This window comes from Antechinus flavipes, chromosome 1, assembly GCF_016432865.1.
Source record: "Antechinus flavipes isolate AdamAnt ecotype Samford, QLD, Australia chromosome 1, AdamAnt_v2, whole genome shotgun sequence".
Classification (NCBI taxonomy): Eukaryota; Metazoa; Chordata; class Mammalia; order Dasyuromorphia; family Dasyuridae; genus Antechinus; species Antechinus flavipes.
In genome coordinates, this window is record NC_067398.1 from 646,896,846 (window position 1) to 646,924,091 (window position 27,246).

At 40.0% G+C, this 27,246-nt stretch overlaps 1 protein-coding gene across 1 annotated transcript; it reads right to left on the reverse strand.

Moving 5' to 3' along the window:
* Positions 1 to 1,975: 1,975 nt before the first annotated feature.
* On the reverse strand, positions 1,976 to 27,246 carry GFUS (GDP-L-fucose synthase). Its single transcript, XM_051971219.1, has 11 exons — positions 27,144 to 27,246; positions 23,130 to 23,286; positions 13,603 to 13,717; positions 11,419 to 11,547; positions 11,200 to 11,273; positions 5,967 to 6,100; positions 5,615 to 5,679; positions 4,524 to 4,590; positions 4,243 to 4,322; positions 3,191 to 3,290; positions 1,976 to 2,420 (listed from the first exon to the last, which is right to left on the reverse strand). Exons 1-11 carry the CDS (start codon positions 27,196 to 27,198, stop codon positions 2,365 to 2,367), a joined length of 1,032 nt encoding a protein of 343 aa, XP_051827179.1. The 5' UTR covers positions 27,199 to 27,246; the 3' UTR covers positions 1,976 to 2,364.

Sequence of the window (27,246 nt, forward strand, 5' to 3'; positions counted from 1 at the left end):
CGAATCCACTTTGTAAAAGAACTTCTCCCCGGCAGAATATCTTAGGGAGTAGTTCTCACCTGAGAAAGGGGGAAACTCATGCATATAAATGAGGGAGGAATTGCTTAAGATGACACAGGAAGCCAGAGCAGAGGCAGCATTAGAATCAAAACACCCTGATTTCAAGACCAGAAGACTTTGTGTACTATACCACATGTCATTTCTTCATTAATATCAGGGCATTGAATACTGAGCAGTAAGGAATGGACACACATCAGGGATGAGACTATTATATATATATATGAGAAGCTGGGAAATATGTTTCCTTCTAACATGACTGAACTTCTGAGCCCAGAAACCTTATAACTGATGTGAGCTCAACCTGAAGACATAGAAGAATACCTCTAAAGTTTTCTTCCAATCCTGTCCATCTTTAAGGGCCCAATTCAAACCACATCTTGTAGGAAGTCTTTCTCCTTGGACTATTCTGGCCCATGCTGAGGCGATATATGGTCCTGCACAAGGTTATGTAGGTTATGTAAACCTACACAAGGCTGGGATTGTCTCAGGTCACTTTTTGTTCTTTGTCTCCCTCTTTTCCTGGACAGGCCAGCCTTCTCACCATGACTTCTCGCACATTCCTAGCTTCTTTTGTTCCCTATTGCCCCTGAGATGAATTCTAGCCCCACCGCTATCACAACCCCTTCCTACATCCTTTCTGCTTCCAGTAACCTCTCCCCTTGTTGGGTTTGGCTCATCTTTAGCTCCAAGTGTTATTCTAAGTAGCTTAGAAGAATGCCAGGTAGAGCCAGTCAAGGGGCAGGGCAATAGAGGGTTTGGCATGTAGTGGGAGATGGAGGATGTGAGCAATCTCACACTTTGCAATCCTCCCTGAACCTCAGGAAGTCACCTTTAAAGTCTCACATTCCCTCTACCACTTTTTTCCTATTTAAAAAAAAAAAGAAGCTTTTTATTTTCAAAACACACACACAGATAATTTGACAATATTAATCCTTTAATAGCCTTGTGTTTCAGATTTTCTCCTCCTTCCCCCCACCTCTTCCCTAAATGGCAAGCAATTCAATGTTAAACATGTAAAATATATGTTATATATTGTATCTAGGATATACTGCAACATATCTAACATATATAGGACTGCTTGCCATCTAGGGGAGGGAATGGAGGGAGGGAAGGGAAAAATCGGAACAGAAGCAAGTGCAGGGGATAAAGTTGTAAAAAAAAATTACCCTGGCATGGATTCTGTCAATATAAAGTTATTATTAAAAAAAATAAAAAATAAAAATAAAATAAAATAAAATATATGTTAAATCCAATATGTATAAACACATTTATGCAATTCTCTTGCTGCACAAGAGAAATCTGATCAAAAAAGGAAAGTAAATGAGTAAGAAAACAAAATGCAAGTGAATAACAACAAAGAGAGTGAAAATGCTATGTTGTGATACACATTCAATTCCCACAGTCTTCTCTCTTGTTGTAGATGGCTGTCTTTGTCACAAGATTGTTGGAACTGCCATCAATCATATTTCATCATCTTGATGGGATGGATTTCCTCTGGGGAAAACTTTTCCCTATGGTTAAGAGTCATCAGCATCTGTCACCCATCCAGTCAATACCTCTGGGTGACGGGCCACCCTTTTTTCCTGATTTTTTCCACATTTCCCCTTGTGCTATTCCTACAACCTTCAAACAGAATTTGCTCCAGGTCCCCAAATTTCTCATTATAGCCCAAGCCTTGAGAAACATGACATCTTTTCTCTCCACAGACTTCAGCTTGTCACCAGTCTTATCACTTCCTTCTTATATTGTTAATAATGCAGCCTCAAATCAAGTTAATTTTGGGGGCTGCCACATCACACTTATATGACCCTATTTACTACCCCCACCCCAATTCTCTTCACAGGAACTGTAATCATACATTCATGTATATGTTCATATCATACATTCTGTATATTAAAAATTAAAACAGGCTGAATCCTTCTGCAAAAATGTATTTTATTTGAATTCTCAATGATCAGAAAGGATAGGGCAACCCAGGTAGTGAGTACTAATAAGGGGGCCAGATTTCCCAGGCTCTGAGCATGGGAGTTTTCCCTGAGGGTAGCAATGGTGGACTTTCAGGAACCAGCCTGGCAGGGATAGGGAAGCCTGTGTGCACCTTGAAATAACTGCAGTGACTGGGTCAGGGACAGAAACAAAGGCAGGGCCAGATGCTCAATTGAGATTCAAGACTCACTAGTCTTTCTTAAGTCAGCCTTTATGGACACTGAGGGCCTGGACCTGGAGAAGATAGGACATCTACACCAGCTCCTCCCAGGGCCCCCTATCTTTCTGTGACTTGTGCTCTCTTCCCCTGTGCTGGGATCACTTCCGGGCTTGCTCATAGTTGTTTTCAAACCAGGTACATGTCTCCTTCACAGCTGAGGAATAAAAAGAGGCTGGGATGAAGGTCAAAAGGGGAGTCCTGAGCCCAGTCCAACACCAAGCCCTCTCCCTTGGTCCATGCCCAACAGCTCTGATCAGGGATGTTGGTGAAAGACTGTACAGGATTATTAGGACACCTGACTGAGTCCTATGTCCTCAACTCTGCCAGAGACAGGCCTGGATTGGAATCATGGGGTGTGCACATGGGAGAATGGCTGCAATTCTGGAGAGGGACCCAGAAGAGTTGGGCTCTAGTCCAGGCTGTGCCCATGGCCCCAGGACCTCTCCCTGGGTCTCAGTGTCTTCTATCAAATGGAGATAAAGATTTCTGTCCTGCTAAAGCCACAGAGGCATTAGGAACATTACAGTATAGAAATGTAGCAGAGGGAATTTTTTTAAAGAAAAGATGAAACTAAAGTCCAAAGTGACTTTGCCAAGAACATAAAACAAGATGGAGGATAAGCCTGAATTTGAATCCAGGACTCAAATACTACACTATTTCACTCTATTACCGTAGCAAGTATTGCCTGAAAGAATGAAATGAAATTCACTCAGCATCAGGGAGCCATAGGGGCCAGTGAGCCCAGAGGACATCAGCCTGGTGGGCAACCTGCAGAGGCCAGAAGAGCCAGGGCTAGCAGCTCCCAGCGGCCTGACCTGCCATTCCAGCCACGACCCTTCCTGAAGCAGCCTGTTCTACTTCTGGATGAACATGAATCTGGGGGAATCACTGGAGTGCCAGAAAATTAGCCTTCCCAAGCCCTACCTTGTTTGAAGGGCGTAAATTGGAAGTCTGGAAGGTAGGTCCTCAATTTCTTGTTGCTGGCTGTCTTCTTGAACTGACCATCTGCCTTGGTTGTATCAAACTATTAGTAGCCCTGGGTCAAGGTCAAAGCCAAAATGGAAGGTTTTGTGGCAAAACAAAGGAGTTATTTAAGAGAACCAGACAGGGGAAGGGATCTCCTGTGGCCATTTCAAGCCATACAGATTTCCAAGCTCTTCTTCATGCTCCCCTCAAAAGTCCCCTATCCCACCTCAAAGGGCCAGCCTGATGGAGCCTTCAAAGTTTCTTTCCCCAAGAGAAGGCCAGGCTTCAAGGCCTGGGGACAAAGGGGCTCACAGGCTCAGCAGCTCATCTAAAACTTGATGGGTCCTAATCCTGTCCTCCCCAACATCACAGGGAGGAAAATAGTGGGAGACTAGAAGACTAGGATCTACCTCTACCTCTAACCTCTACTCATTATGTGACACTACCACCAGTACATAAAGTAGCAGAGCTGGGGAAGGAAGAAAGGAAGAAGCATCCTGGATAGGACTGGGAAGTGTGGAGTAGTGACCAAGAGTTCAGGATATGGAGCTAAAGGGGCTGAGGGCCACTGAGCTCTGGGTACCTGGGCCTTTCTGGGCCTCAGTTTTCCATCTGTAAAAGGAGAGGCTCAGGCTTGCTACCCTAAATTCTAAATTGGTAAAACATCTCTTATCAATCTCTCCCACATCCCGGATTCTTCTTGCATTCAGGGGATCATTAGTTAATCTTCCATTAAAGAATAGGCTAAGAAAAGATCTTGGGGCAGGTACCTCTCTCAGAGAAGTTTTAACAGAAACTCATCAGAGCTATAAGGGTTACCTTAGTAGGAGCTTACTTAGAAGGAAACTGAAATACAGAAAGGGACTTGCCCAGCTTCACACCGTCAGGCAGTGGTAAGGCTTGCTCCAGAGCCAGCTTCTCCCTCCATTCTAGGCAGCCTATCTGCTGTGTCAGGGGAGGCCAACAGGCTGCAGCCCGCGGGAGTGCGACCCTAACACAGTAAAGGATACGTTCAGCTCCCCTTGAAAACACATGGCCTCTGCGATGGTCTCAGCTGCCTCCCTGATGGACACCTCGTCCTCTTCACCCACTGAAAGAGTTTTGGATTAGGTCAGTCCCAGGTGCTGCCCCTTCCATTTCCCCATCCAAGGTCTGAGTCTTATCTTTCTGTAGGGACCAGTTCTTGCCCCACATCCTCCTTGCTTCTTCCCTCTCCCTACCCGACTTCCTGCAGCCTTTGTCTTTACAGAAGATGGTAAGAATGAGGTGGGGAAAGGGAGGGATTCTGTACCTGATAGAATGATAGGCTCCACCTCATTGTATTCTCGAAGGACCCAGAGGAAGAGGCGAGCCAGGTCCTGGAAGGAGTGAGGGAAACAGTCGGGTCATGAAGTTACAGAATGGGGTAACATATAATACCAAAAATGGTGATGGGAGTTACCTTTAACCTAAATCCCTCCTGAGGGCACAGCCCTGCCTAGACCAGCCCCTGTGGGCCCAAGGAAAGAAGGAACTTTGTACTAAGATCAAGGAGCTCATAATGGAGGAATCAGCAGGTGGTTCAGCCAAGCAAGCTCAAGGGCCAAGAAAGGTAGTGGGAGCTTGAGAGCAGGCATTCTAAGGGTAAGAGCTGAAAGAGGCCTTAAAGGTCATTGAATAAGAGCGGGTGGGTCCATGACTTATCCAAGGATCAAGGAAACCCAAGCCCCCTGACTCTTGAGCCCACCACTGTTCTGGAGCCAGTCTGGAGGAGCGGACAGTCCTTAAGGAAGCCAACCCTGCTGGAGCCCCTCTATAAAGACTTTCCTGAGGCCCAGTTCAGGCCTCACATCCCAAGGGCCCTATCCGTATCTCTCTTGTTGCTGAGCTCCTGAAACCACAAACCTTTAGTTAGAAAAGCTCTGGGAAGTGATTTCTTGGAAAGAAGGCCTGTCTCTCTGAAGGCAAGAATCAATTTGACAGCTTTCAAGTGATAAGGAACTCGCTACTCCTGAGGCAATCCATTCCCCTGTGGGATTGCTCGAATTGTAAAGAAGTATTTCCTTTCCTCAAACCAAAAAAGTTTTATCTCTTAACCTATTGTTCTCGCAGAGTATCCCCACTCACACAGGCCTATGAACTTCCTAAATATCGACACTAAATCTCCTTCTCCTCATCTTGCACCGATTCTGGCCACGGATCCCTGGGGTCCTCAAGACAGAAGGGATGACTCACTGAGCACCAGAGGGCTAGGATCCCCTTTCTGAATTCAGAGAGGCACCCTGCCTGTTAAGGGCAGTGACAGGGTGTGCACGGACACGTGCAGACTAGAAAGACTGATATCAGAGAGGAACTCCTGACCTCCCTCCCCCAGAGAACGCAAGAGTCTGGATGACCACTTACCAAGGAATAGATGAATTGCCTTCGAGGCTTCCCAGTGCCCCACACAGTCAGAGCAGAGCCACTGCCTAAAAAAGAAAAGAGGATGCAATAAGGAGAGATGAGACCACCATGACACTGGGCCTGGAGGAGAGCCAACGTGCAACAGGTGAGCAAGGCAGAAAAAACTCAGCTCTGAGTTTGGGACCAAACAACCTGGGGCTAAGCCCAAAACCATGAGGAGGAGGGTTGGGGACTGGGTCGAGGGGAAGCCTTGTGTCCCAGGAGGGCAGCCATTCATGCTTGCACTCACATTTACACACACACACACACTCACTCCCACAGAAGACAAAGAGGGGCAGACAGACGGACTCACGCTTCGCAAGGTAGACTTTGTGGATGAGGCCAGGAAGCACATGGCCATCTTCAATGTTGAAGTTGTCATGGGGTCCAAAGACATTTGTGGGGATGACGGCAGTGAAGGTGCAGCCGTACTGCTGGAAGTACGCCCTGGGGTGGGAGTGGGGGGGGCTGGTTGGTCTCCTCACAGGGAGATTCACCTTCCAGTGCCCAGGAAGCCTGGGCCCGGAAGCCCTCTGACTGTTCCCGGAAGCCCTCTGACTGTTCCCATAGGCAGAAGGAGAGGTCACTGACTTTATCTCCGTCCCCGGTATTCTGGACACAGGGCTAGACATGAATCCTATCCTTATCCTATCTTTGCTCTGTCTCCTGCTCTGAGAGGTCCCTGAGGTGCAAGCCTGGTTTTCTTCTTCCTCTTCCTACCTCCCAAGCTGGATTGGCTCAAGTCTGAGCATACAGGGCTTCATCTGTAAGACTGGGAGATTATGTGAAATGTCATCCAGTTAAATGGATAACAGTCCAACATTTTGATATTTAATGAAATCAATTGGAGAGTCTCAACCAATAATCAACCAATAATTACGTATGCCAGGCACACATAATGATGATGGTAATCATATTGATGTTTCTAGTTCAAAACTGATGTCAATACTGAAGGTGAGAGTTTCAAATCAGTCGTTCAACAAGCATTTATTAAGAATTAACTATGGGTTAGGAACTATGCCAAATCTAGTGTACATTTATACTTCTAAAAAATACAGGAAATAGACACAAGGGAAGGGAACAGAATGAATACAAATGTCTGGCATGATTCTTGAAGTATCAGGAATGTAAAAGTTAATGAGAATAATGGATAAGAACAAGAAAATATTTTTTAAAGCTATATTTAAGCCATATAGGATTGCTGCTCACGTTAGATGAAATAGTACAACAGAGAAAAGTCAGAAATTGTCTATTGCTATTTTTCTAACTTTCCATCCAAGAATATGTCTTGGAATTTGAAATAATAGAACAAAAATAGCTATTGAAGAGCTTATGCCCAACATAAATGAGATATGAAGAAAGTATCTAGCTGTACTCAATGAATTCAATTCATTGGAACTAGATGAATTATATCCCACTGACAGCAACAGTGATCTCTAAAAAACCATGGAGAGAGGGGAGAATGTTCCATTTTTCAGAAGAGAAACTGAAATCTTCAAATTTTAATTGGCCTTGATTCCTGGGAAAAATTTTAGAATATGACAGCAAAGAGATGGAATACCTAGACAATGGAACAAACACATATCACAAAGATCCAGCTTGGCTTCATTACAAATGAGACATGACATTGTTGATGGAGTTGTGAACTGACCTGGCCATTCTGGAGAGCAATTAGGAACTCTGTCCAAAGAGCTATCAAACTGTGCAAACCCTTTAACCCGGCAGTCTGTCACGACTGGGTCTGTATCCCAAAGAGATCAGGAAAGAGGAAAAAAAACTGACATGTGTAAAAACGCTTGTAGCAACTCTTTTTGTGAAAAGTAAGTGGATACCCATCAGTATCCATCAGCTGGGAAATGGCTGAATAAGTTATGGTATATGAATGTAATGGAATATTATTGTTCTAAGAGAAATGGTGAGGTTGATTTCAGAAAAGCCTGAAAAGATTTACATGAACTGATACTGAGTGAAGTGAGCAGAACCAGGACAACATTGTACATATTAATAGCAAGATTATGTGATGATCAACTATGATAGACTCTCCTTTTCTCTGCAATACAGTGATCTGAGACAATTCCAATAGACCTGAGATGAAAAATCTGCATTTAGAGAGAGAACTATGGAGACGGAATGTGACTGAAGAATATTATTTTCATTTTCTTTTGTTTGCTTTCTTTCTTGTGGTTTTTCCTTTTGGTTCTGATTTTTCTGAGAACATGACTAATATGGAAATATGTCTAAAATGCTTATACATGTAAAAAAAGAATGGCTCATGAAAGATTAATCTCATATTACTATACTAGGAGTTCAAGAGGATGTAAAGATATGTTGTCTAAATTTTGGCAAAGTCTTTAAAAACTTATACATTATGTCATCCTTTTGGAGAACATGGAGAGAAAAACAAGTGAATCCAGAACTCTTCTGAAGTCATTGTTAATTATCAGTATGTAAGGAGAGGTCTCTATTGGCATGATCTGTGGATCTGTTCTTGGCTTCAATGACCTAGGTAAAGGCATTGATGATGTGGTTTATCAAATTTATCAAATTTGCTGATGACACAAAAGTAAGATAACTTAGTTAGACCAAAAAACTTAGCAAGATCCAGAAAGATCACTACAGTCTAGAATAAGATAAAATGTCATAGGAAAATATATATAGATATAAAATTATATGCAACATATAATTTATATATATTACATATATATGTATATAAATTGTAATATATATAAAGCTAATATAATCTTAGGTTGCAATAGGACAGGTAAAACATCCAGAATCAGGACTTCTCCTGATCTTCTCTTGCTGTGCTCTGGCGTACCATGTTCAGTTGTGGATGGCTAATTTTTGGAAAGAGGACAACTAGGATGAGAGAAAGCTTGTGGTCGTGCCAATATATTGAAAGAATTGGTTAACAGAGAGAAGAGAAGGCTTAGAGGAGCATGACAACTCTGTTCAAATACCTGAAGAAAGGCTTTTATCTGGAAAAGAAATAAGCTTTGATCCCAAAGGACAAAAACTCATGGGTAGACTTGTAGCAAAGAAGATTTTGATTTGATCAAAGATATATTTCCCAGTAACTAGACCATTCAAAAGTGAAATGGGCTGACTACAGTCTTCAAGCAAAGGCTTAATGACCAAATATTGGGTGTATTACAGGAGAAATTCTTGTTCAGGTATGGGTTTAACAAGTTGGTTTTAAAATCCTTGCCAGAACCAGGAGATCATTATACACTTCGACAATGATATTGTATGAGGATGTATTCTGATGGAAGTGGATTTCTTTGACAAAGAGACCTGAGTTTTAATTGATAAATTGATGGACAGAAGCAGCTACACCAAAGACAGAACACTGGGAAACGAATGTGAACTATTTGCATTTTTGTTTTTCTTCCAAGTTATTTATACCTTCTGAATCCAATTCTCCCTGTGCAACAAGAGAACTGTTTGGTTCTGCAAACATATATTGTATCTAGGATATACTGCAACATATTTAACATATATAGGACTGCTTGCCATCTAGGGGAGGGGGTAGAGGGAGGGAGGGGAAAAATCGGAACAGAAGTGAGTGCAAGGGATAATGTTGTAAAAAATTATCCTGGCATGGGTTCTGTCAATATAAAATTATTATTAAATAAAATAAAATAAAATAAAATAAAATCCATGCCAATTCAGATTCTGTAATTCTATAGTCCTTTAAAATTTACAAAATACTTTTCCACGTATAGTGAATAGTGCAATTATTATTGTTCTCATTTTATAGCTGAGGAAATTGAGGCTCAGAGGCAAATTGACTTACCACACAGTAAATAGAGTCAGGATTAGAACATAATTCTTCTTCGTTCCAATCCTTTATATTATACTGCCTTCAAGGAGTCAAGAAGAGACGATCAAACTGCAGGCCAGAAAATATGCAGTGCAGAAGGAGTTGCTACATATCCCAAGGACTCCCCTTAAATCATGACCCTGACTTGACCCTATACCTCAACCTTATCCTCTACCTTGTCCTGGGCCCATTATCCTGACATCACCTCTCTGGAAGCTTTCCCAATCCTTTCCTGAAAATTTTCCCAAAACGGGTACAAGCAAGGAGGAAGGATATTCACACAAGTACACTGTTGGTACAGCTGTCGATCGGTACAACCATTTTGGAAAACTATTGGGAATTATGTTTTTTTAAAGTGACTAAAATGTCTATTCCTTTTACACAGAGATTCCATTATTAGCATCTTATCCAGAGAAACTATTGATAAGATGTCTCCATATATTGATAAGATGTTTCCATATATACACTGATTGGAGGACAGATAAATTATAGTGAATAAACGGAATGGAACATTAACCAAGTTGTAAGATATGGTGAACATGATGAATATAGAGAAATATGAAAAGATCTATATGAACTGATGCAGGGCCAAGTAAGCAGAGTCAGGAAAGTTATATTGTTGTAATCATTTTTCTATATCAACAGAAACAGAAAAACATACACACACACAAATGCGATTGTTATAAAATTAAAAACAAGCATGCCTTGAAATAAAAAGATGAGGAGTTACCCTGACTTAACCTCTTTGCAAAGATCAAAGAACCACAAGCATTGTACACTGCACATTTTCAGACATTTTTTGATGTATAGTTATCATCACATTTTTTTCTCTCTTTTTCATTTTTTCTCCCTTTAAAAAAATACTCTGTTACATGGGATGTCTCTCTGGGAGGGAAACCAAAGTGATGTATTAAAAAACAAACTCACCACATTGATAAAAACAAAAACTTATTAAAAAAAAAAAAAAGCTCTTCACAACCTCATTCCCTTTCCCACCTATCTTTCCAGGTTTCTTATGCCTTTCTCCTCTCTACAATTTTGTTATACTAGCCTTCTTCCAACTCCTCACATGCAACACTCCCACCTCCATACCTTGGTCCTGACTGTCTCCATGTCTGGTATGCTGTCCCTTTCATTTAAGATTCTTAGATTCTGGCTGGCTTCAAGTCTCAGCTGAAATGCCATTGTCTGCAGGAAGTCTTCTTAGGTCTCTCTAGATACTGATGTCTTCCTTTCTAAGGTTTCTTCCCTTTTACTCTGCTGGTCTCTTATATGTGTCTATTTATATAGAAATTGTCTCCAAAATTAGAATGCAAATTCCTTGAGGAAAGGGATTGATTTTATTTGTCCTTTGTACCCCCAGTAAAGTGTCCAACACATAAGAGGTACTTAATGTTTGATTGCTTGATTATATATGTAGTATTTCTCCCAAAAGAACATAATCTTAATGAGAGAAGGGTTTACTTCATTTCCAAAATAAACTATTTACAAATTGCCTAGCATAGTGCCTAGCACAACAGTAAAAGCTACATAAATGCTAGCTATTATTATAATAATTATGTTGTTATTGTTTTTTATTTCTGATAATTACTACAATAGATGTTTAATAAATGCTTGTTGATTGACAGGATGGAGAGTGGGGGCTTATGAGTTTTGGAAGGTGTGTGTGATGAAGACAGTGGCCTACAGCTTTTAGCACTACTGTCTCCCAAACATCCCAGACCTGTTTTGTACGTCGATCATGCGCTTAGCATAGGAGTAGCCGAAGTTGCTGTTGTGTGGGGGTCCATTGTGAATCTGAGTGTAGGGGAGGGTAAGGGAAGAGAAAGAGAAAGAAATCCTTGAGGCCCAAAGGTTTCTGAGAAGAACACTTCCATTTGCCCCTTCCGCCCAGCCCTTTTCCCTCCCTCCATCAAGGCATTTGAGGGCAGGAGGTCCTTACCATGGTCTCATCGATGGGGTAAGTGGTCTTGTCAGGGAAGATACAGGTGGAGAGGCAGGAGATCACCTTCCGAGTGCCCACCTCATAGGCTGAGTGCAAGACATTGTCGTTGATTTGAATGTTCTTTCTCTGGAGAGGTAAGGGACAGAACATGACTTCCCCAATCAGCCCCAATTATTCACGCTCTTCCTTTCCCCACTTCCTTCCCCTTCCCTCCAATCCCACTCAATTCCTTTTCAGCTGACTTCCAAAAATCTCTCCCATATGTCTTCTCCTTTCCATTCTCCTTGTCATCACTCTAACAGAAAAGTTTAAGAGGCCAATTATCACATTCAAGAGGAATATTTTAAGTTTTCAAACTTCTGGATCAGGTCTCTTTCCCTATAATCTATTCTTCATAGGCTACTCAAGTGATTCTAAAGTATAGGTCTGGGTCAATACCTTCAATGGCTTCCTTATTTCCTTGAAGACAATTCAAACTCCTGAGCCCGGCCTTTATGAACCCCATAATCTGGTTGTCAGATACCTCTCTAACTTTATCTCTTGCTTCTCCCTTCAAACATCACAAAGTTCTCTTCTAGAAATCTCAACTTCTAATTTGGGGCTCCTAAGTAATATGATTTCAAGCTGGATGGGGCCTTAAAAATAATTTCTTCCCACTCCCATCATGTAAGGCTCTCAGGTCCCAAATAGTGTCCTGCTGGGAAGAGAAACTGGCCAAATCAGAGAAGAGTCCAGGGCCTAAGGAGATACGAGTTTTAGTCCTGTGTATCTCTAAGTTATTGGGAACATCTCCTTTTCCCTCTCTGAGCCTCAGTTTCCTCCTCTATGAAATTAGATGACCTCCAAGGCTCCACCTAGCTCTGAGAGTTTCCATTCTAAGTACCCTCCCCTAGCTCTGACATTCTGTCACTGAACCAAAAGGCTATGAGTCATTTGCAAAATTTCCCTGTACAAATACACGCCAGAACTTGTAGAGATGAATGTGATAGGTTGAGGGGCCCACTCTTTAAAGAGAAATGTATTCTGAACTTGTTGGAATCTTTACAGACTGCTAACTCATTAGAGTTGATAGATTATTGAAAAAAAAAGGTAAAGATGATGGATTATTATTTACAAAGTTCAGCTCAAGGCCTTTATAAATGAGGTAGCAAAAAAGTGCTAGGCCAAGAAGTTGAGGACTGAGGTCCAACTCTGTCCCAGGTTTGCTCTGTGAGCTTGGACTACTACTCACTTTCTCTGGGTCTGAGATTTTTTTTCAGTAAAATGAGGAGGTTGTGTATGTGCCAAAATGTTTGTGGCAGCCCTATTTGTAGTGGCTAAAAGCTGGAAAATGAATGGATGCCCATCAATTGGAGAATGGTTGGGTAAATTGTAGTATATGAATGTTATGGAATATTATTGTTCTGTAAGGGATAACCAGCAGGATGAATACAGAGAGGACTGGCGAGACTTACATGAACTGATGCTAAGTGAAATGAGCAGAACCAGATCATTATATACCTCAACAACAATACTGTTTGAGGATGTATTCTGATGGAAGTGGATCTCTTCGATAAAGAGAGCCTTAATTGATCAAAGATGGACTGAAGTAGCTACACCCAAAGAAAGAACACTGGGAAATGAATATAAACTGCTTGCATTTTTGTTTTTCTTCCCGGGTTATTTATACCTTCTGAATTCAATTCTCCCTGTGCAACAAGAAAACTGTTCGGTTCTGCACACATATATTTTATTTAGGATACACTGCAACCCATTCAACATGTAAAGGACTGCTTGCCATCTGGGGGAAGGGGTGGAGGGAGGGAGGGGAAAAATCGGAACAGAGTGAATGCAAGGGATAATGCTGTAAAAAATTACCCTGGCATGCGTTCTATCAATAAAAAGTTATTTAAAAAAAAAAAAAAAAGCACACCCATACTAACTTTGCAATGAACCCTAAATATTTTTTTTTCCTCCCAGCTTTCAGGAACCCTGGGAATATAGTTAGTCCTTAGAAAAGGACTAATGCTTGCTATAATTCTGAGGAATGAGTCCTACCACTAGGCAATCTTCCTCTTGGGAAGTTCCAGGATAGCATCTCAGCAAATTGGGAGAGAAGGAGAAAGAAATGTCTTAAAGGAAGAAGAAATCACCATGTTGGGTCTGTCCCCTTTAAGCTCCAAAAGCATAATCCTTTCTTACCCAGAAGTCCAGGTTATACTTGATGTTCCGGAAGAGGCCACCCACCATGGCTGCCAAATGGATGACATGTGTAGGTTGATGTTTCTCAAACAGGGCTCGGGTCTGGGCTGTGTCCCTGGCAGAGGGAGAGGCAAACCATATTCTGACTCAAGACATTTATATTATGTATCTACTACATGCAGAACAGAGGGAGCTATGAATCATATAGTAAAAAATGTGCATGCACATTAATTTAGCTGTTAAAATTCTAAATGTGGGGCTCTTGGGCAATGATCAAGGAGAAGACATACTATTCCTTAAGGATCTGAACTAAAATATATTAATCCTAATGATTTTTCTAAAAACAAATCCAGAAAACAGAAGAAAATTGTCACAACTAGTCACTTAACTTGTTTCCCCGTCTATAAAATGAGTAATTTGGAGCCAGTGGCCTCTCAGGTCTCCTCTAGAAGTAAATCTAGGATCTTAAGAAAAGTGTAGGGAGAGCTGGTCTTATCATGTGCCCCAAAGCAACAAATATCATTTTATAATCTTGTTGATAAGAATTTGCAAAGGGACCAACATTAAAATAATTATAAACTTATGCTCTAAGATTGGTGGCAGACAGTTCCAATGATCTTGTGATGAAGAGAGCCATCTATACCCAGAAAGAGGAGGGTGAGAACCAAGTGTAGATCACAATATAACATTCTTACTCTTTTTTTTGTTGTTCACTTGCCTTTTGTTTTCTTACTCATTTCCTTTCCTTTTTGATCTGACTTTTCTTATGCAGTAAGATAATTATATAAATGTTTACATATATTGGATTTTAACATGTATAACATATACTGGATTGCTTGCCATCTAAAGGAGACAGTGGGGGGAAGGAAGGGAAAATTTGGAACACAAGACTATGCAAAGGTCAATGTGAAAAATTATCCATGCATATGTTTCGAAAATAAAAAAGCTTTCCAAAAAAAAAAAAAATAATAAGATTGGCGGCAGAATACAAAGAGAAATTCTGAAAAGAATCTGAAAAGATAGTCCAAAAAATAAACTCAATACACTTTGTTACTCAGTGACTTTAATGAAAAGGTGAGAATAGGTAAGGATGGTAAAAAGAGGGAATCCAGAAAAAGGAACAAAAGACAAAAAGACTTAACAGATTGATAGGAACAATGTTTACATATCCCAAACCCTTTTTTCAAGGGAAAAAATCAGGGAGGCTCTGAATATGACAAAGCAGCTAGGTGGCACAGTGGATTAAGAGTGGGAAGGAGGGGAAAAATTGGAACAAAAGGTTTGGCAATTGTCAATGCTGTAAAATTACCCATGCATATAACTTGTAAATAAAAAAGCTATTTAAAAAGATACTTGGGAAGAAACTGGGCATCAACCCACACTTAACACCGTACACCAAGATAAGGTCAAAATGGGTTCATGACCTAGGCATAAAGAATGAGATTATAAATAAATTAGAAGAACACAGGATAGTTTACTTCTCAGACCTGTGGAAGAGGAAGGAATTTATGACCAAAGAAGAACTAGAGATCACTATTGACCACAAAATAGAAAATTTTGATTATATCAAATTGAAAAGTTTTTGTACAAACAAAACTAATGCAGACAAAATTAGAAGGGAAGCAATAAACTGGGAAAACATTTTTACAGTCAATGGTTCTGATAAAGGCCTCATTTCCAAATTATATAGAGAATTGACTGTTATAAGAAATTAAGCCATTCTCCAATTGATAAATGGTTAAAGGATATGAACACACAATTCTCAGATGAAGAAATTGAAACTATTTCTAGCCATATGAAAAGATGCTCCAAATCATTATTAATCAGAGAAATGCAAATTAAGACAACTTTGAGATATCATTACACACCTGTCAGATTGGCTAGAATGACAGGGAAAGATAATGACGAATATTAGAGGGGATGTGGGAAAACAGGGACACTGATACATTGTTGGTGGAACTGTGAACACATCCAGTCATTCTGGAGAGCAATTTGGAACTATGCTCAAAAAGTTATCAAACTGTGATACCCTTTGATCCAGCAGTGTTTCTACTGGGCTTATACCCCAAAGAGACACTAAAGAAAGGGAAGGGATCTGTATGTGCACGAATGTTTGTAGCCCTCTTTGTAGTGGCCAGAAACTGGAAACTGAGTGGATGCCCATCAATTGGAGAATGGCTGAATAAATTGTGGTATATGAATATTATGGAATATTATTGTTCAGTAAGAAATGACCAGCAGGATGATTTCAGAAAGGCCTGGAGAGACTTACACGAACTGATGCTGAGTGAAATGAGCAGGGCCAGGAGATCATTATATACTTCAACAACGATACCATATGATGATCAATTCTGATGGACTTGGCCATCTTCAGCAATAAGATGAACTAAATCAATTCCAATGGAGCAGGAATGAATTGAACCAGCTATATCCAGAAAAAGAACTCTGGGACATGACAAAGAACCATTACATAGAATTCCCAATCCCTCTATTTTTGTTCACCTGCATTTTTTATTTTCTTCACAGGGTAATTGTACAATATTTCAGAATCCGATTCTTTTTATACAGCAAAATAATGGTTTGGTGATGTATACTTATTTTGTATTTAATTTATACTTTAATATATTTAACATGCCATCTAGGGGAGGGGGTGGGGGGAAGGAGGGGAAAAATTGGAACAAAAGGTTTGGCAATTGTCAATGCTGTAAAATTACCCATGCATATAACTTGTAAATAAAAAGCTATTTAAAAAAAAAAAAAAAAGTGCCATACTTGGCATGAGGAGGGCCCTAATTAAAATCTCACTTCAGACATTTATTTAATTTGTGACTCTAGACAAATCATTTCACCTGCCTTGGATTTAGTTTCTTCTTCTTTAAAATGGGAATAATAGCACTTACAGGATTGTTGTAAGGATCAAATAAGATTATATATAAAAAGAGATATAGAGATATATGGCTATGTAAATGCTATCTAATTTTTTAAATTAAATTTTAGCCCTTATTTGTAATTGGAAAAAAGGCAACCAAAAGAACACCAACTCCACATGCTATCAAAGCCATATGCTATAATGCCAGCAATGCTTTTTATATTATCTTGCCTCAAGTTCTATATTTTTGTTAATATTGTATAAGGATGCTGCTACATTAAAAAAAATTTTTTTAAGTCGCAAATACCAGCCTTGGTATGTTCCAATAATACCTGAATCTAAATGCTGACACTACTTATTAGAAAACTTATTAGATACTTGCAAACATAACTATGAGGATAAACCAGAACCTTTACTCCTTTAATACCATGGTTTCCTGTACCACTTCCCATCCCTATCTAGGTCAGAGTCCATGGGAAAAGTTGTAATTCCCTAGAATAAAGAGTCTATTGTTCTCTCATAGGAAGCAAGCTTTAAGGTCATTTTAATTGGATTTGGTCAAGCTAGTTAATAACCTTGACAACCAAAAAAAACTTCTTAGAGTTCTGTAACTGTTTTCTGTTCACTAAAGCAACTTATTGAAATTTTACCATCTTGCCTTATCTCTCTAAAAGGTTAAATTTTTCTTTATGCTTCTAAAACTGTGATAATGCTCAGCTATGCTCAGGTGTAGCATTTTCTCAGTGGTCCCCCAATTCTTAGAGATAACAGATTTCCACATTTTAAATATAGATAAGAAGGGTGAGCCATCTGATCCTGTTCTCACCACTCTAATCTGCCAATTACTGCCCTAGAATCCCAAAGAACCAGGAAACAACTTTCAAAAAGGGTTTGAGTCTAACAAGATGATTTCAGAGAGGCCTGGAGAGACTTCCATGTACTAACTGATGCAAAGTAAAATGAGCAGAACCAGGAGATCATTATACACAGCAACAAGAAGATTATATGATGATCAAGTCTAATGGACATGACTCTCTTTAACAATGAAATGATTCAAACCAGTTCCAATTGTTCAGTGATGAAGAGAGCCATCTATACCCAGAGAGGATGGTGGGAACAGAATATGGTTCACAACATAACAATTTCACCCTTTTTGTTGTTTTCTTGTATTTTATTTTGCTTTACTTTTTCTCTTATGCAGCATGATAATTGTATAAATATGTAAGCATATATTGAATTTAACAACTATGTCTTTTTAAAAATTTATTAAAGCTTTTTATTTACAAAACATATGCATGGGTAATTTTTCAACATTGACTCTTGCAAAACCTTCTGTTTCAAATTTTCCCTCTGTTTCTCCCACCCCCTCCTTAGATGGCAAGTAATCCAATACATGTTAAATACTGAACATATATTTCTATCATGTTTAACATATATTGGATTACTTGCCATCTAAGGGAGGGGGCATGGGGGAAGAGGGGGGGGAATTGGAACAGGATTTTGCAAGAGCTGATGTTGAAGAATTGTCCATGCATATTTTGAAAAATAAAAAGCTTTAATAATAATAATAATAATAAAAGGTTTGAGTCAAGCTAGGAGGAGGGAGTTTAGGCTGATTCCTAGCCCTCTCTCTTATCATTTAAGAGAATCACACAAGTGCTGATACGCTCTCCTCTCCCAATCTCAGCCTACCTGAACCAGAGAGCTAATGAAAGCTATTTTTTTGGTGTTTCAATCCTTCCAGAGACTCCTAAGGGAGGTTATTTAGGGAAGCATTGCCCTTTCCCTTGACCACTTTCTTTCTCCAACTTGTCAATCTGTGCCTGTGAACTTCTGTAATTTTCTCTAGCAAGTATAGGTCCCACTCAAGACAGATCTAAGGAGCACCTCATTTTCTCTCTTTGTTGTTATTTTTTCCAAGTCATTAAAATAGTTTTTTAGGAGTCATCTTTATTATATTTGCTCGCCCAATCCAAGAGCATTTAATATTTTTCCAGTTGGTTAGATCAGATTTAATTTGTGTGGAAAGTGTTTTGTGGTTTTGCTCATAAAGTTTCTGATTTTCCCTTGGCAGATAGATTCCTAAATATTTTATACAATCAGTAGTTACTTTAAATGGAATTTCTCTTTGTAACTCTAACTGTTGGGATTTGTTAGTGATATATAAGAATGCTGATGACTTATGTGGGTTTATTTTGTATCCTGCAACTTTGCTAAAGGTGTGGATTGTTTCTAATAACTTTTTAGTAGAATCTCTAGGGTTCTCTAAGTATACTATCATATATCAGCAAAGAGTAATAATTTGGTTTCCTCTTTGCCTATTCTTATTCCTTTCATCTCTTTCTCAATTCTTATTGCCAAAGCTAGCATTTCTAATACAATATTAAATAGTAACGGTGATAGTGGGCAACCTTATTTCACTCCTGATCTTATTGGGAAAGGTTGCAGTTTGTCCCCATTACATATGATGTTTACTGATGGTTTTTAAATAGATGCTACTGATTATTTTAAGGAAAAGTCCATTTATTCCCATACTCTCAAGTGTTTTTAATAGGAATGGATGTTGGATTTTATCAGCTTTTTTTGCATCTATTGAGATGATCATATGGTTTTTGTTATATCTCATTTTATCTCAACCTGACTAAAGATCTCTATTGGCTACAAAGAACAGCTTTCTTTTTTTTTTTTTAATTATAACTTTTTATTGACAGAACCCATGCCTGAGTAATTTTTTACAACATTATTTCTTGTACTCACTTATATTCCAATTTTTACCCTCCCTCCCTCCACCCTCTCCCCAAGATGGTTAAGCAATCTTATACATGTTAAATATGTCACAGTATATCCTAGATACAATATATGTGTGCAGAACCAAACAGTTCTCTTGTTGCATAGGAAGAATTGGATTCAGAAGGTATAAATAACCCGGGAAGAAAAACAAAAATGCAAATAGTTTACATTCATTTCTCAGTATTCTTTCTTTGGGTGTAGCGGCTTCTGTCCATCATTGATCAATTGAAACCGAGTTAGATCTTCTCTTTGTCAAAAAAATCCACTTCCATCAGACTACAACCTCATACAGTATCATTGTTGATGTACTGATCTCCTGGTTCTGCTCATTTCACTTGGCATCAGTTCATGTAAATCTCTCCAAGCCTCTCTGTATTCATCCTGCTGGTCATTTCTTACAGAACAATAATATTCCATAACATTCATACACCACAATTTACCCAACCATTTTCCACTTGATGGGCATCCATTCATTTTCCAGTTTCTGGCCACTACAAAGAGGGCTGCCACAAATATTCTTGCACATACAGGTCCCAAAGAATAGCTTTCAATAAACTTCATTATTAGATCCCTAATTTTTATATGTGTGGTCTATTTCTCTTCTGGATATGGTGGTTGTTTCATTAAAAATCATTCATTTATAGGGCATATTTATAAAAATACAATAAATAATATCAATAGAGGAATTCAATCAATGCTCTTCTTCCATTATTTTCTATGAACCCTATGATTCATTGAGAAAAAGGAGTAGGGAAGTAAAGCATATGTCTACTTGCCCATCTCTATAAAAATAATTTATAAAGACCATGAAGCTACCTACTATCAAGGGCACAACAGATGACACTTTTGTTAGGGAACATTCACGAGCATTATTTCATCTTAAACCATATTTTCCCATCATCCTGATTCCTGATAAAGAGGGATTCCTAATAGTTGGCCAGGTTAATTCCTCCTGTTTGCAGAGGACATCATACTGGTTGTACCAAGCCCTAGAATATTGCAGAGCCTCCCAGATAAGGTTTGTAAATGTTCAAAGGAGTCTGCCCCAATCATCCACATAGGCAAAACCAGTGCAAGTGAAGAATACCTATGATTAAGACTATAACATAGAACCTAGAGTTTGTCCCTCAGTATATATATCTATGAATCAATGAATTTACTTATCAATTTGACTAGCTAATGCCAAATAAGCCAGAACAAATCAGAAACTGGTTTTATTATAGTCAGAGTATATGATTCTCCACCAGTGGTTGATGGGGAATATGTTAGTCAAAATTTAATAATTGATATTTATACATTGTAGGAAATAAAGAAAAATGACTTCATTTAAACACATATGACCATATTTTTAAAAAGTAAAATGCCTGTTAACATATGTATGCACATGAGTTTTGGAGGATTCTCATAGGTAGTGAGCAAGCATGATGTGGATGGAGATCTGCCATAAAAATTGAGAAGCAATGGCTGATCAGAGAGTGGAGGGACCTTGAAAGTCTAAAGAAGAGAGAGTATTCAGGAGGTGATAGCAGTGTCAGTTCTACAAAGAGGTCAAGAATGAGGAGTGTTCCCTAAAACAGCAGCCCAGCATCTCCCTGCCACATTGCCTTGGAATATCCCTATCATATGCTGACATTCTTGGCCAGGGCTGGCACAAATTGGGTTGTAATGAGATTTCCCCACTTGGAACAGATCCTTCCTAGTTCCCACACTATCAATCAAGAAACGATTTCAGATCATTTATTCCAACTTGTACCTGAATTAGAATCCCTTCCCATATCCTTCCTGACACGTAGTCGTCCAGCCTCAGCTGGGAGAGTTCTGAGGAGGGCAGGCCCATGACTACTCAAGATAACCCATTTAGTTTTGAGATAGCTCTAACAATTGGGAAATATTTTTCTTACGTAAAGCCTTCATTTGTCCTTTTGTAACTCATCATTGCCTGTCCTTCCTTTTGGGACCAAGCAGGGTAAGTCTGAGAGTTCTTCCCCATGATAGCTTTTCAGAAGCTTGAAGATGCTTGTTGTGGCATCTGACCTTTCCCTAGTCCTAGATCTACCCCTCACTTATTTTGGGTATCCTTGAATCATTCCTTAATTTCTCCTCAGCCTCACCTCATTTTTGTTCCTTATTAATTTGCTGTCTATGACCCCTTATAAATTGTAAAAACCCGAGGCAGCTTTCAATTTCTCCTTTTCTCTATATATCTATACAAAAAGACTTAGCTGCTGAAGGTGAAGGATTCCAGAGTCCTCCCATGTTTGAACCGACAGGCAGTTATTTTACTTCCATGGGTTCAGCTGTCAATTCTATGCAGAAGATTCCCATATCTACTTTTCTAGCCCAAATCTTCAGACTCATTTTTCCAATTGCTTGTTGGGTATTTTGAATTGGATGAACTATAGACATCTTAAACTCAAAAAGTACATGACTGAACTCATTCCCACTCCCCTGCAAACTTTGCCTTCATCCCAACTTGCTATTTCTTATCTTGGGTCCTATCACTCTCCCAGACGTCACTGTAATCTTTAAGTTCTACTCCCACTTACATCCTATATCTAATTCATTGCCAGACTGTCATTTTTGCCTTCACAGTACCTTTCAGTATATGTCTGTTGCTCTTCACTCAAAAATATCATCCTAATTCAGGCCCAGATTACCTCTTATCTGGAAGCTCCTGAAATTGTCTCTGAGCTTCCCATCCTTCACCCAGTTGACAAAGTAATTTTTCTAAATTGTAGATTTATGTCATATCCCTGCTCAAAAAGTTCTAGGCTCTCTCTTAACTCCAAGCTCAAACAAAATTGATCTGCTTGCAATTTAAAGCTCTACTTTCCTTTTTCCTATTCCCCTTTCCCCTCCAGATGAATTGTCCAGCCTCTACCCTGGCCTCCTTACTGCTCCCATCTTCCATTTATCTTCCATCAACCATCCTGAAGCATTTGCACAAATGATCTCCACTCTTAGAGATGGGGCACTCTGTCCCATCACCTCCTCAGAGTACCCCTAGTTTCTTTTCAGACTCACCTCTGGTCCCACCTTTTGCAAGAGGCCTTCTAGGTCCCCTAGCTGCCTAGTCTTTGCTTTAAGATTACTTTTGATATTCTCTCACATCCCTGGTTGTCTCTCCCACTGGAGTGGGAAGAGCAGTGATTGGTTTTGCCATTCTTTGTATCCTCAGTGCTAAGCTTGACCCATGGTAATGGCTGAATAGAGTAGGTAGGTGTGCAGTAGCTAGGGCACTAGGAAGCTCTAAGTTCAAATCTAGTCTCAGTTATTTATTAGCTGGGCAAGTAATTTTTTAACTCTGTTTGCCTCAGTTTCCTCATCTATAAAATGAACTAGCAAACCACCCCAGTATCTTTGCCAAAGAAAATTCAGGTCACAAAGAACTGGACTACAAACAACTAAGTGAATGCAAATGCTATACAACAACAAAGGATGAATAAATGATTGATTAACTGACTGGGTTAGGGAACCAATGTCCTAGAAGTCAATCAGAGTAATGTGGTCATGTGGTGGCTTGAGGAAAAGAGAAAAAATGCTGAAGAGAAGTGCCAAGGATATAATACTGCCATATAATATAGGAAGGTACAAGTAGAACAATACAGGGGGAACAAGTAACAATCTGGCTTTCTTGGCATAAAATGAGGGGACCAGGATGTTTGTCCAGGGGAAAATTAAGCAGGTCACTGCTGTGATGTAGGTCCAGCCCATTCCTAGCTCCCTCCAATATAATACAACTCAACTATTGCCTGGACAAACAGAAACAGATTTTACACACACACACACACACACACACACACACACACACACACACACACACGCACACACACATAAAGGTTCAGGGGAAAAGGAATTAATCACTTACATCAAGTCTGCATCCTTAGAGGAGACAAATATCCACTCTTCTCCAGGCTGGCTAGCACCATCAGCCACTACTCTCTGTATGGCCTTCCCCACCAAGCCAGAGCCTCCAGTGACAAGGATCCGAGTGACCTCTGATGGGTCTGCCATGGTTGCTGTACCTGTGGGGTTAGAAGTCACAAAGTTGGAAAAGTTGGGCTCTGCCCCAAATCCTACTATAATAATGTCACAACATTTACTTATCTTTATAGAGCCTATATTTAAGTGACATCCACGGAGAGGATTCAGATGTGGCTCTATCCCTAATCAGCCAATTCTGCCTCCTTAATACAACTTTTCCAGATCCCTTCACATGCTAAGACCGCCCCTGCTACAACCTTACGTTATACTTTATTTTGTACCTTTCTGATAAGCTTGAGATACTGACACTGCTAGTTGGTGTATAAATAGAGTACTGGGCTTGGCACTCAGGAAGACCAGTCACTTAACTAGTCACTTATCTTTCCTCAGCCTCAATTTACTCATCTCACAGTACCATTTCAAGGAGCAAATAAAAAAATATAATTAAATATGTTTATATATTGCATTTCTGCCCTATCCTTATACTGAACTACAAGTTCCATGATGGCAGGCAAGTGTTTCATCTAAACATCATCTTTTTCAGCACTTACCACAGAGCTCTACAGACAGCAGACACAACAACAGTTGTTGCTTTTGTTGGGTCCTTTTCTACCTTTTCTACCCTTTCCCTCCCTCCCCCCAAACTTGCGGCTTTTTTCTCCTTCCTTCCCTCATTATATCAAACTAATAATATAACAGCCACTAGAAATTATTTATCCTTAAAAAATCTGGGCTTTATGATCAATGTATAATATTAAGGGACAGGTCAATTCTCTGAGAGCCTCCACAGCCATGGATCATAATATTTGAAGGAGCTGCAAGGCAGTCTTTGCTGACACAGGTGTTGCAGACTGGGAATGAGATAAATTGGAGGCAGAGGAAGAGGATGGAGGTCAGACAATGTAACACCCTCTCAGGAGAGAGCTCAGAGAACAGCAACTGCCGTTCAGTCTCTTTGTATCATCCTCTCACAGGAGGAGATCCATTCTGCAGGTTTGGGTTGGATCTCCAGCAGCCACTGTCAGATGGCTCCCGTATATTCCAACAGTATATGCAAGGAAATGGTAGAGATTGAAGGTCAATATAGATGGCAAAATCTAGCATCTGCTGAATACCTAACACAATATGATTCAATGGCTAGAAATATACATCACAAGCTTATTACTATTCAAGTAATGACAGTCAAGTCCACACAGATTTCAAAACATGCTGGAGAAATCAGCCTATAAACTAATCTAAAACCAAACCATTAGCACAGACTGAACTGTCGTCTACAATCTTCTAGACATAAGATAAATCCATAATGACCTGAGAAGTCAAGCATTAAAATCAATGCTTTTTAGCAAATAATGCTAAAGCTATGTGGATCAAAAGCTTTAAAAATACAGATATCTGGCAGAAGAGATCAAATGGAATCAGGTGCAGGTGCACATCATCTCCATCGTGGTGCCTGCTGTTGGAGTTATACTCAGGATGTTCGGGGAGCCTACAGTCTAATATGTTTAATCAACTATGATTTGTTTGTGGTTTGTTTTCCTTTAAAAAGCTGCTTGTGCGACTGTCTGTAGAACAGTAAATATAAAATAATATGGTAGGGTAACAATTTGTCACAGGGCCATTTCTACCTGAGCTCCACAAAAGTGATGAGAATAAGATAATAATAAACAGAAAGATAAAAACTCTTACTTTTATAGTGCTTTAAAGTTTACAAAATACTTTCGTCACAACAATCTTGTTAAGTACAGTAGTATAAGTATGTTCCACTCCATTTTACAGATGCAAAAATAGGTCCAGAGAAATGAAATAGTGTTGTTAAAGGTCACACAGATGAGAAACCTCAATGTTTCAAATCCAAGTCCCCTGATCCCTACTTCAATATTCTAATAGACTCTAGTGCAAACCTTCTTAAACTCTTTCCATTCAGGATCCCTTTTTGCTGGAGAAATTTTTACAAGACTATGGGATATGGAAACATAAAAAGCCACTTACTGACAATAAAATTATAATTTTTTGAGTCTTGCATTCAGTTATGCAATCCTATAAGGAGTGGCAACTCACAGTTTAAAAAGCTTTGCCTTAATAGATTGCTTCTTCTCCCAAGGTCAAATTTCTAATTAGTCAAAAGGTAGAGACCCATTGGTAAAAGAAGCCCATGTTCTGGCTAAGGAGTAGGTGGGACAGGGGTGAAGGCTCACAGACTAGACTGCCTCCACTGGGAATAATGACTCTTTTTGCCACTTGCCTTCTGAGAATTGTGTACTGGGAGTTTTGTCAAGGGTACCCACTAACAAAATAAATACCAAAAACTAATCTGGAATACCAATAAATACCATACCCCTTTATGGGTCCAGTCTTACAATGGAAAGGGAGTAATTGAAGTGACCAGGAAGTCTCTGTCTTGGGATACAAGAGGGTAAGAGAGGATCATCTAGGAGTGAGAGGGAAAAAAACTTCTTTAAGCTCTGTATTTCTTGGAGGCCAAGTATCCATTCATAAAACATAAAAATCCTGGTTTCAGGCAGGCCAGTACTTATCAGTCTTCAACATTTCCCCTTTCCTGTCTCACCTGGGTAAGTTTAAAGAAACTCAAAGGCCCACCTACTTCATCCTTCCTCCTAAAACTGAAAAGCCCTTTAAATAGTTGTGAGTCAATGCACTATGCCAGCAACGTTCCAGTGAGGAAGCGCTTATTTCTTCCCAAAACAGCAAAAAAAGATCCTTTAAGGGCAAAGCAGTTTCTTTTTGTCTTTCTATCACCCGGGTTTATTACAGTAAAAGTGCTTAGTATATGTTTATAGATTAAATCATTTTTGTATAGCCTTTTTCTTTTCTGAAATCTGCCTTTCAGCACCATCTGCTCATTTTTCTCTCGGGGACCAAGGAAAATGAAGCTAAGGACAAAATGGTCTTTCAAATAGTGTAAAATAGCCATCAAGTTTCCCAAGCCCCATTACCAGTTTTCTTCTCTCTTCTCCTTTCTTCCTCCCTTTGTGTGTGCGAAAGGGTAGATATAAGAGCAGCTCCATCCTCCCCCTCAATCAAGTAATCAATAAGCATTTATTAAATATCTACTAAGTATATAATTGTACCAGGTGCCTATGATACTATGTGTACACACTGTGCCCCGTGCCTAGAGTACAAAGACAAAGGTAAAGCGGTCTCTTTGCAGCTAGCTGTTGCCTGATAATCCCTTCTGTAGATTGTAAACTCCTTAAGGACAAGCATGGTCTTTTGCTCCTTTTTATATTCCCCGCACTTGGCCCCGTAGGACATTCTGACGTTATATAGGAGGAAATAACATGCACATGTGTAAGTTACGTTGTGTTTAAAAGAAATACAAAATAACCACAGGGGAGCTGGGTCCTGGGAAGGGAGAGGCGTGGAGAAATCGGGTCCTCTCGCCAGTGAGAGGGGACAGACGCTCAGTAGAGTGGGGCTAGGAGAGAGCGGGGATCAAACGCTGCGCTCCCTGCGGGTTCAGCGTGGTCCTCTCTTCCGTGGGCCCTTAAAGACTGGGGGGGAGGGGCAATTAGGTGGGTAGAAAGCCAGCTCTAGAGTCAAGAAACCTGAACTCCAATTCAGACGCAGACACTTAGTAGCCAAGTGGGCAAATTACTTAAGCCTGTCTGCCTCAGTTTCCTCATCTGTCAAATGAGCTGGCGAAGGACCGGGCAAAATAGTACCTCTGCTAAGAAAATCCCAAACGGGGTCACGAGGACTCTGAAACGACTTAAGAACGCCTCGGACTCTCTGTGGGCCTCAGTTTCCCCCTTCTGTCCGAAGGAATAGGTCACATCTCTGAGCGCGCTTTGTGCCGACACTCGGGAAATAAGCGTTGCCATGACCCTCCCCAACTCTCACTTGCCCCTTTCCGCCTTCTCCCCACACCGACTCCCACCTCGGCTCCGGACTCCACCTGCTGCTCCACGACTGCTTCCGGCAGGAGCCCACATCGGCCACGCAAGAGGATCCAGCCAAAGGCACGGGGAGGGGGCGGGACG